At 35.6% G+C, this 11,124-nt stretch overlaps 1 protein-coding gene across 2 annotated transcripts; it reads left to right on the top strand.

Moving 5' to 3' along the window:
• Positions 243 to 9,450, top strand: LOC109225368 (probable polygalacturonase). 2 transcript variants are annotated; one of them, XM_019390004.1, is made up of 8 exons: positions 243 to 461; positions 580 to 626; positions 2,484 to 2,585; positions 3,360 to 4,295; positions 5,487 to 5,607; positions 7,452 to 7,626; positions 8,058 to 8,128; positions 8,531 to 9,450. In XM_019390004.1, the coding sequence occupies exons 4-8, from the start codon at positions 3,819 to 3,821 to the stop codon at positions 9,160 to 9,162; spliced, it is 1,476 nt and encodes a 491-aa protein (XP_019245549.1). In that variant the 5' UTR covers positions 243 to 461; positions 580 to 626; positions 2,484 to 2,585; positions 3,360 to 3,818; the 3' UTR covers positions 9,163 to 9,450. The 2 variants fall into 2 exon arrangements, with proteins under 2 accessions (XP_019245549.1, XP_019245550.1); XM_019390005.1 differs by lacking the exon at positions 2,484 to 2,585 and having other exon boundaries at positions 244 to 461.

The following is an 11,124-nucleotide window of genomic DNA, read 5'->3' as shown; positions in this document are numbered from 1 at the left end:
TCATAAAAATTTATTGCTAAAAGGACAGCCACATGAAGCGCAGAGTAACGCGTAGTATCTATATAATTATGGGTAATAGAAAAGTAAGGTGCCACGTCTCTTAAACTATTTATTTATTTCCTTATTTTTGTTGGCATTTTAAAATTATTAATAATTCATCACTTCCGTTATAAATAAAAAAATAAAAATAAAAGGAACAAAAAGGGAAAAGTCACTTTAAGGGGTCGTTTGGTTCAGTTAAAACAATCACAAAAGACGTTAATGTGTCGTGTTAAAAGAAAACTCTAAAGTTGTCTTCCTTTGTTCATCTTCTTTCACTCATTTTTCTCCGTCATTTTCGGATCCTAAATCAGGTCATCAGTAATCTGGGCCAGGCGGACATCCATTAGTTGCAAAAAAATTCCTTTCTTTTCTTCTCTTTTGATTTTTTGTTTTAATAACGATAACGATCTTCAAAAGTGGTAAGTTTCTCTTTATTATATAATTCGGAGTATTATTGTTGGTGTTAATTTTTAGTATAGCATTCTCCCTATTTGTCAGATTATAATTCAATTTGATTCTTCGTTTTTTTGTCTCCAGTTGTTGCTCTGCTCCAAGTTCAGGTTTTTCTTCTGCGATATCGCCAGGTAATGGAGATTATTTGCTCATTGTTTCTGCTTTCTTATCACTGAATTTAGTCAATTTTCTTTTGTGTTATTATAATTATTTCTTCTTTAGAATTTGTGTTTATTTTGTGAGTAACCACATACCGGGGTGGAGCTAGAAGCCGGCTATGGTTCGACGAAACCCATTAGCTTTTGCTCAAACGGTACACTTTGTATTAAGAAATTTATTAAATATGTACAAATATAAAATTTAGAACCCAGCTATTAGCACTTGAAGTCGTCGTTCTAAAATTCAGAACTCAAAAAGTTGAAATTCTGGCTCTGCCTCTGCCTCTGAGAATATTTTGTAATGAACGCGTGATAAGTAGCGGCGGATGCACGTGGAACGAAGCAGTGTTACGTGACACCGCTTCGTCGGAAAATTATACGAGATGTATATAGTAATATGGTATGGAAATAATAAGATAAAGGAAATGACACCACTTGACATATACTGTTGCTTGGCACACTGGTTAAGTTCCTAATTTTGCTCTTAAGAGGTTCGAACCTCAACCAGATCATTTTTTTGGCAAATATTTGAGAGAGCCTCTATTGTCAAAAATTGGATATAGGTAGAATTGAACTCACGACCTCTTTTAACTTAAAACTCAACAAAACCAATGGATAAGGCTATTTCTTGTTAGGTAATGTGATACTCCCTCCGTCGCAAATTATCTGTCGTATTTCTCTTTTACACGCTCCTTAAGAAAATATTAAATAGGAGCGGTTTTTGACTGTTTTACCTTATTTATCTCTTAAGATATAATATCTCTTCATTTAATATTTACTCATAATTGAGGTATTTGTAGTCTTCAAGAACAATTAATATTAAGGGAAGAATAGGTAAAAGATAATTAATTTAGTCTTGAACTTTTAAAATGACAAATACTTTGAGACAACTATTTTTAGAAATCAAGGCAGATAATTTGAGACAGAGGGAGCAATTAATATTATTTATTCTCTGCTCTTCTATAAATATTGACACAGCTTACGAAAAATCATGCGTGCGCCCCCGGTGATAAGAGTCAAGAGTGCTGTTAAGAACATGAATTGTACTATGGTTATTCTTTTTCAAAGTCAAAACTATACCTTTCTTTTTTAATACAGGAAAAAGGGCCTTTGAAAGTTGAATTCCAGAAAAAATAATTTTTCTTTGTTGCTTTAGTCCAAGAGCGTTTAAATACAACTCCACTTATTTTGATTCTTTTCTCCAAAATGAAGAGATCCAAAGCAATTAGGACCGATTGGCAGTTTTAAGGCAAGTCGTGACGGGATCAAGAGTGTTAATATTTTTTAGAGAGCCTATGAGTTATTATGGAGTTCTTATATTTGTGTTTGTTTCGTCACTTAGAATGTGAATGGACAGGTAATTTAGGGAAAACATGTTTTAGAAAATCTTGGCCTGCCGGTTGAAATTTTTTGGCAGTTTTAGATGAGTCCTTTTTCTTGGATAAAAAGTCGTCCATATACAGCAGGGTCCAAAGATCTTATGAATATTCGGCTATTTTATGTTTACTGATTGATGTGGTTACTTCTCTCTATCTGTAGATCCTTTTAACTTTTTGCTTACCAGGATGTTTCTTGATCATGCACTTCCTTGGTAACCATCTTTTATAAGATTCTCTTTTACCAAAAAAAAGGACTATGCAAATGAACTTACGGAGAGTCTGTCGTGTCATCTATTATCTTTATTTTCATCCTTTTTATGATGTCTAATTTGTAATTTATCCACTTAAAAAAGATGGCGCTTAATTGGTATCCTTATCGTGCCCAATTGAAATTCTCTTGCTTTGATGTTTTGCTTTTATTTCATATCTTGCTACACTTTCATTTGTATAGGTTGTATTTAATGAGCTCTACAAGATATTAGACTGTAGGAAGCCGTCCTTTACACCAAACAAAAGGAAAAACCAGTGATATCGTGTTTGTAGATTTGTAGAGGTGCGTTCATTCAAATTTCTGCTTTAGGTTTATGTTTTATAATTTAACGTGCTAATACATGAGCAATCTTTGTTGGTTTGCAAGGTGAATTTGTTGAAATTTCTAATTTATGATTGTGTTTTATAGTATGGTAGCGAGTTAATATGTGAGCAAACATTAAATTTCCTCTTCTGATGAGAAAAGGTTGTGCTTTATGACCCGATAAATATTATTTCTGCTCGAAGGTAAACAACGGTTGCACTGTTATTTGCACCTTTTGTGAGTTACATGAAGTAAACTTCATTGAAAGTGTATTTATATCAAATATACAACTTCCTGTGAGACATCTTTTCTGATTTCCAGTTGCTGCATCTTTATTTGTTACATTTAAGGTATTTCTTAGACTCAAATTTATGTTAAGGAGTCGATATTGAAAGGCATGTGAATCGATAGAGGAAGCATCCATCATACAGAGTCAGGAGTTTTGTGTGCCGTTTGAGATTTTCATACATTTTCGTAATGATCTTCTGGAATCAAGATGTTGAAGAGTAGTTGCAGGTGTAAGCATTTGTCGTTCCTTTTTAATATTTGTGAGAATTTCGTGTTTTATTTGGATCTTTTTTCATCATGTGAAAAATTTAAGTATGCATTGCTTCCTGTTCTTTATTATTATAATTATCTCGAGCTCTCATGGTGACTTTCGTGGTGATTTTCGGGTGCTTTTTCTTTCTGTCTTAATTAGTATCTGTGGTACATTATCAGTAGTTTACCCTTTGCTTTTGAATTTCTGTTCAGGATGTGAATAGTGGAATTGATCTCTCATTCTTGCTACGTATCCCATTCAAAAGTGTGAGGAAGATAGCACTGGAATTGAAGGCAACAATTCAATAACTAATTTAGGAATTCGTGACCAATTGCTTTGACTATTATTTAGATAAGTGGTGATTGAAGAAATTTTTGTTAGTGTTTCTTTTTTTTTTTTTTCATGTACTTGAAATTTTTGTGAGATAAGCAGGGGAACATAGTATTACGCACTTTGGGCGAAATGCCACCATCCTCCAAACTATACTCTAAAATTTCATCAATAAGACAAAGAAAAAACCCCAACCACCCTCGAACCCCTTATTCTCTTTTTCATGCATGAATGAATAGCCCAGTTTGTTGACTCAAATCAAAGAAACCTAGTAGGAATCTGTCTCTCTGTTTGTGATAGGAGAGTTTTTTTCTCTTTTTCTCTGCATGTAGACATAGATTATGTCTACATGCAGAGAAAGTATGGAAGGACAAAACCAGATATTGATCAACAGAATCAAGGGAAACTTAAGAAGGCCTTCATGGGCATCTGTGCTGCTTCTATTCACAGTCATCGCTCTAATTAGCCTCCTACAGATCAACAGGGAATATTCAATCAGCTTGCTGATCCCCTTGGATTTTGGATTAATCTCGGGCTCTCGGCCCGGCCCTCAGATTAGCAGCAGCTGCTCTGACTTCTTCAAGCAGGTGCCAGCAAGGAAAGTAGTGAAGTCGATCAGGGATTTCGGCGGGATAGGGGATGGAAAAACCTCAAACACGAAGGCATTTCGACGGGCCATGGAATTTATGGCGCGTTTCACGGACAGTGGTGGGTCCCAGCTGGTTGTTCCAAAAGGCAGGTGGCTTACGGGAAGTTTCAATCTCAGTAGCAATTTCACCCTCTTCCTCGAGCAAGGCGCTGTCATCTTGGGCTCTCAGGTCATTCTTCTACTTCTACTAATCTCTTTTAATATTCCTTAATCTTCTCTTTATTTTTTCCCATTCACTACGGAGTGCCAGGATCAAAACTCCAGAGTACTTTAAAAAGAAAATTAAGATTAAAATTTACATATTTGAATTTACTCATATAATGATTCGAAATATTTGAAAAGAGTTTGAGAAAATGGTAATCAAAGAAAAAAACCTGTTTTACTTCCCAAATGGTAATAGTGTTTATGGGACAGAGGGAGGTATCTGTTTTTAATCTGTGCATCCATGTTGTGATGTGCTCTAATAAATAGCTCAAAGTTTTACTTTTTATATGTTCAGTATATCTTTAGTTTACTCATCTATCACTACTATCCCTATCATATAGATCATATAGTAGAAAATATTACTCCACTACTTGATGGTGGACTTTTAACTATCTTTTGGTGTGGGAAAGAGGAATCTTGGTGTTTTCTGCTATCCGCAGCCAGAAATTGGTTGGAGGGATATTCCCTGCATTCTTTGTTTTTTTTTTTTTTGTTCCTACTTTCTTTAAATTTATTGGGATAAAAGATGGTGAATTTCAGTACTATAATGGGGTGAGAAAAATGACAAAGAACATACAGGGAAGAAAATAACTTTAGGGCATAAAGATGTAACTATTACCTTAAGACTGCAGAAGAAGGGGTTGGATTCTTTATAGAGCAAATTATATTGGGATTAACAAAGAAATTATCTGGCCACATTTGAATCAATTAAATAGATGTTTATCGCTTGGTTTTCCGATTGGTTTGCTTGTCATTGCCCCTTCCCTTTATCTTTCCTGAGCCGAGGATCTACCGGAAACAGCCTCTCTGCCTTGTTAAAGATAGGGGTAGGGTCTGCGTACACACTACCCTCCCCAGACCCCACTTGTGGGACTACACTGGGTTTGTTGTTTTTGGATCTGATCCCCAAGCGCTGGCCTAGATCCAGTTACTATACCAAGAAGTCGTATTATTTTATCCCCTGATGGCTAAGGGCAGTCCTTCCTTTGTTTTGTTTTAGGGTCCAAGGTCTTACTTTGTCTCACATGGCATTCCAGTCCAAACACTTGTTTATTTTTACTGCTCTTTTCTTTCTTTGGGAAGGTGAAAGTTACTGTGCTATTCTTGTATAATTTCATATCACAAAATTCTGAATTTCTTTTCTCTTTGTTAAAAGGATCTAAAGGAATGGCCACTAATCAATGCTCTGCCTTCATATGGAAGAGGGAGAGAAAGACTGGGAGCGAGACATATTAGCCTCATTCATGGAAATGGTCTCACCAATGTTGTAATTACAGGTAATTTCTTACCCCATATGGTTAGAAGTCATTATTGTTCTTGCCAAGTAAGTGACAACTTAGTAGTTGCACTTACTACTTATAAAGGATATCGTAATGACAAAATATGTATTGATTAAAAGCACAGCATTAATATGCTAACTGTTTGTTTTCGAGCCTTTTAGAAAGATTTTAGTCCTTGTCTTTATTGACAAAAAAATAAAAAGTAAAAATCTGCAGTGAGGGTGAGCTGTTGCTTGCTTAGTTTACTGATGTCCTTTAATTGAAATATCTACTAGGTACTAGATTTGAAGTATTCATTTGGCAGCTGGAAATGCTTAGCCTTAATTTTCTTTCGGACGACACTATAGGCTACATACACATCTATAGGAAGGTCTGTTTGGTCAATGGTGTGCTAAACTAAACATGTTAGGACAGGAGCGGAGCTAGCCTTTGGGTTATGGGTTCGGCTGAATGTAGTAACTTTGGTCCAAACCCTATATTTATCTTAAGAAATCCATTGAATATGTACAAATAATTAATTTGGAACCCAATAACTTAAAAAGACCTAGAATTCCGAACTCATAAGCTTCAAATCCTGGTTCTGCCTCTGTGTTAGGAGGGACCATAACAAAAGGTGGAATTCTATTCTAATGTTGAAGTTCCTTGAATATGATGTCTGTAAGATCTAATAGGTTGGATTGATAAGATTTGTTGCATTTTGGTTTTTAGGCATGTGATGGTGGCAGAATGTAGAACCTAACTGTAGTTCCTACTGGGTTGTTACATAGGAGCTGCTATTCTAACATGTAATTAGTTAATAGACTATGTTAGTTGAGGATTTTGTGTTGAAGCAGATACTCAGAATTAGTAAACGAGAACACAAAGGAGTAGAATGGAATGGGGGATGACTAAGGAAAATAGACGCCAAGATGATTATTATCCACGTTTTCAATTTGGATCTCTCTCTCTCTCTCTCTTTCTCTCTCTCTCTCTCTCTCTCTCTCTCTCTCTCTCTCTCTCTCTCTCTCTCTCATATGCTGACACACACACAGAGCTACACATACACAAAGACACACTCTCCCCTTTTCATCCTCTCCTCCCCTCCCTCCCTGTGTTAGAGCTGCTGACATGCGACTTCAAAAGTTGGAAATTACTTTGACCACACTTTTAAGGATTGAGTATTGTCATTGAAGAATATATATACTCAGATTTGCCGATAAACAATGCGTCATATGCGTTAATAAATGCTGAAGGTCCTTTGCTGGATAAGTGCACATGTTAAAGATCCAACACAAAGGCTACAAGAGTACTCCATCTTAATCATTGCATTTAATTGTCCAAAATATTTGTCAAAAGATTTGTTTAGGGGATAATCCAGATTCAGGAATTACTCTATTTGTCAGATTTAGAATTTCACTAGAGAAGATTTGCTTTCAAACATTTCTTGCATATGAGGGCTTTGTATACACACTTGCAAATGAGGGCTTTGCAAACAATGACCTTTCTACTACTAAGAATATAAATTGAATATTAAGTACTATTGCCTCATAAAAAATGGTAGCTAAACTTTTTGACCACTACACCTGTATCATAATATGTGAGCATGCTCATAGTATATAGTTTTAGAAGTAAGCGTTCTATTTAGTCTACTTAAAATGTGGACTCTGATGAGTCTGCAATATTATATGCCTTGTGGTTATATTTATCTCAGTGATCATTCCTTTCTTTTCCTTTTGATAAGTTCATCTCGATGATAATTTTTTCCCCCAATTCCCCCATTTTCTTTCAAATACTAATAATAATGAATTTCTAGTGTGACTGCTTCTCTGTCTGCCTCTTCAAATTTTTGAGCTTAATTTCAGGGGAAAATGGGACTGTAGATGGCCAGGGAAAGATGTGGTGGGAGCTTTGGTGGAATAGAACACTGGTCCACACCAGAGGCCATCTCGTTGAGCTGATTAACTCTCAGAACATCCTGATCCATAATCTTACATTCCTCAACTCCCCGTTTTGGACAATTCATCCTGTCTATTGCAGGTCCCTGCTCTCTTGATAATTGCTCTATCTATTTTTTATGACACTGCTTGCCTCTACTTGTTTGGTTCCCGGTCTTTAGGCAGCTAATGAATGGAGAAGTAATTAGTTTTACTTGGAAATTGCTATTTGTTGCTGCATAATATTTTCTGATAAGTTGATATTACGATTCAGTTAATCAATCAAATAACTAGACGTCTATAATTAACCAGTATATTTAAAGGATCCAGTGTTGCCAAAGTAGTCTTTCCTGCTAGTCTTGAATGTTGAGGGCAAGAAAGAATCTTTAAAGATGTGGAGTACAATAATAAAACTTTGCTGAATAAACATGTTCTCTCCTCCTTTCATTAGCTTTCCTCACGATAACTACTTTTATTCACCAAATGATCGCATATTAGCTGGTAAAGTGACACTTGACATTGCATTTGCTTCAGGAATATTGTAATCAGAAACATGACTATTTTGGCTCCTTGGAATGCCCCTAACACAGATGGCATAGACCCAGGTATATCCTCTGTATGTACAACAACAACAACAACAAACCCAGTATATTCCCACAGGTAGGATCTGGGGAGGGTAGTGTATACGCAGACCTTACCCCTACCGAGTGAAGGTAGAGAGGTTGTTTCCAATATACCCTCGGCTCAGAAAAATATCCTCTGTATGTAATACCTGAAATTTTCCACTAGGAGAAAGAATAATGATCTTGAAATTCTATATTGTAGTTTATATCCTATAATTTTAATATAAAGGGGTATCAGACACCCCTTGATTACATGTGGCTCCGCCACTGTATCTCAGGCATACATAGGTGTCCACTCTACTTTATTACTTATGTCAAACTAGAGTGTATGATTAAGAGTATTAACAACTTTTTATTTTATTCACATAATTGTTTTGTTAGCAGACTCCAGCGTGAATGTGTGCGTCGAAGATTGTTACATCGAAAGTGGTGATGACCTTGTGGCAGTGAAAAGTGGTTGGGACCAGTACGGCATGAAAATGGCTCGTCCAAGCTCAAATATCATTGTAAGGAGAGTGACAGGCACAACTCCAACATGTTCAGGAGTTGGTATTGGCAGTGAGATGTCCGGAGGTGTTTCTAATGTCATCATAGAAGACTTATATGTTAGAGATTCAGCAGCTGGCGTGCGAATTAAAACTGATAGAGGAAGAGGCGGATACATTACCAACATTACGATAAATAACATGAAAATGGAACGAGTGAAAGTGCCGATTAGGTTTAGCAGGGGAGCAAATGACCACCCCGACGAGAGATGGGATCCGAAAGCAGTACCTAGAGTAAGAGGTATTCGTATCAGTAACGTGGTCAGTCTGGAATCAAAGAGACCGCCCTTGCTAGAGGGCATTGAGGAAGCACCATTTTTGGACATACACATGGAAAACGTCAGTATATTCGGGCTAGCCCCAAATATGAAGTGGAACTGTGAATATATCTCTGGTTCTAGCTGCAGTATTTTCCCTGCACCCTGTTCCCAGTTGAAAAATGAATCAACCTTTCAGTGTCCAATTCATTAGACTTAGTGTTCCTTTGGTCATTTTATACGAGATATACTTTGCAAAATTCAAAATGTGAACTTTTATCCCTTGAAACTTGAAAGTAGTCATATTTTGGTTTTAGTGTTTTAGGTGAGGTGACATATCATGCATATACCACGCCAAATAGGAAACCGGTAACAATCTATTCTTTTTACTGTAGTTTTCAGTCTCACTTTTCTTCAGACTAGACTGAGCTACATTTTTGTACCTTATGAAAGTTTTTACACACATTTCTATTGACCAATTGAAACAAATTTATTATGTATAGAAATGCTCAAGTTTCAGCACCCAAGGGTGTGGTCTAGTGGTCAAAAAATAAGTAGGTGATTTCTTCCCATCTATCCAAGCCTTAGTGGATAGAGTTACCTAGTAACTTGTTGCTGGTGGTAGGTGGCAGGTATCTCGTGGAATTAGTCGAGGTGTGCGCAGGCTGGCCCGGGCACTACTGTTATCAAAAAAATAATAATAGAAAAGTCGTTACCAAAGGTTATTACCGGTGACCACGGAATAAGTTTTTTCAAGTTAAGTTAGACTAGAAGTATGAAAAACTCCCAAAAAGCTGGTATCCTTAGACCGCACAAAAGACTTTTAAATTGTTGATGGAAAGTTCACCTTTTAACGACCTGAAATTGACTAGCTTATTTTACTAATATTAGAGATTTTTCTTTATATTTTAATAGTTAAAGCATTCGATCATTTGTTGAGGTCAATGGAAAAAGTGAATTTATTAGATGCTCGTTATAAATTTCAATCAAGGATCGCAAGTAAATTGCTCTCGATTGTTCAATCACTTGATTCAGTAAAATTTACGAACTACATGATAAAAAAAAATAATGTATCAATGCTAAGGATCCCATGCAATTTAAGATCTCCAAACTTTGATCAATAGACATGTATTCTCTTCCTTGAGTTTTGGATTATTTTAAACAGAATTCATTTTAAAATCTTTTCATTATTTATTCTATTCATTCTTTAGTAGTTCTAGTAAAGAGTTAATTTCAGGTATAATCATTGAAATTTATCCGTTGTAGTAGTAAAGTTACACGACTATTTTTTATAACATAAAGTAACTAACGTTTGCACATTATAACAGTAAAGTCATTAAACTTTACCCAACATAATTGTAAAGCCACTTTGATGGGTAAGTTTTGTCGTTATAGTGACCAGTAAAATATTGACTTTACTGTAATAATGAAAAAGTTTGATTACCTTGGTGTGACAAAAAATAATTTTGTGACTTTATTATTATAATGAATTAAGTGCACCCGTTCACTAAAATGCATCTAAAATTATCATATTCCTTAAATAGCATTAATGCGGACTATGAAAAAGTTAGAACGAAAAATTCCCATGAATCAATTATTAGAGTACTGTTAAATTCAATTAAAATACAATATTGTATCCAGTATTTATTATATATATTTTTTTGGTTTAAGGGATGATTATATACTAGCAATTAAGGAAAAATAGGTACATCATCTTCACAGGGGTATAAAGTACACCCTAAGTTTTGATCCACAGTATTAGTATTACATTCCAAAATGTTCCTTGAAAATACAGTTCCTAGGATGTCTGCACAAAAAGCTTCATTTGCAAACGGATGAACTACCAATATTGTTGTTCTTCCAAAAAGATCTTTCTTTGCTCCTTTTGCCCGTAGGTCGGCTACCCCGTTCTTCTCCCTGTAGCTGTATTTCACCATTGTGCCTCTCAATCTTTGGATTAATGACCTGCATTCAGAGATAATAGAGTCATAAGCATAGTTTCCTATTTTAAGCATTCTTACTACCTCTGTTGAGTCTATGTTGATTTTCAATTGTGTTAGACCTCTTTGTTATACGATTTGCAGTCCCTGTAATAGTGCAAGAAGCTCGGCTTTGGGTATGGGTGGCAAAATGGTTAAAAGAAAACAGTTAACCACCCATATTATCCACTAAAAAA

The sequence above is a fragment of the Nicotiana attenuata genome, chromosome 5, assembly GCF_001879085.1.
Source record: "Nicotiana attenuata strain UT chromosome 5, NIATTr2, whole genome shotgun sequence".
NCBI classification, from domain to species: Eukaryota; Viridiplantae; Streptophyta; class Magnoliopsida; order Solanales; family Solanaceae; genus Nicotiana; species Nicotiana attenuata.
Note: the sequence above shows the minus strand (reverse complement) of the source record. Positions and strands in the feature narration are given on the sequence as shown.

Coding starts and splice junctions, on each gene's coding strand:
- LOC109225368 (XM_019390004.1), top strand. CDS start 3,819: ATGTCTACATGCAGAGAAAGTATGGAAGGACAAAACCAGATATTGATC. Junction 4,296..5,486: donor CTGTCATCTTGGGCTCTCAG/GTCATTCTTCTA, acceptor CTTTGTTAAAAG/GATCTAAAGGAATGGCCACT. Junction 8,129..8,530: donor CACAGATGGCATAGACCCAG/GTATATCCTCTG, acceptor TTTTGTTAGCAG/ACTCCAGCGTGAATGTGTGC.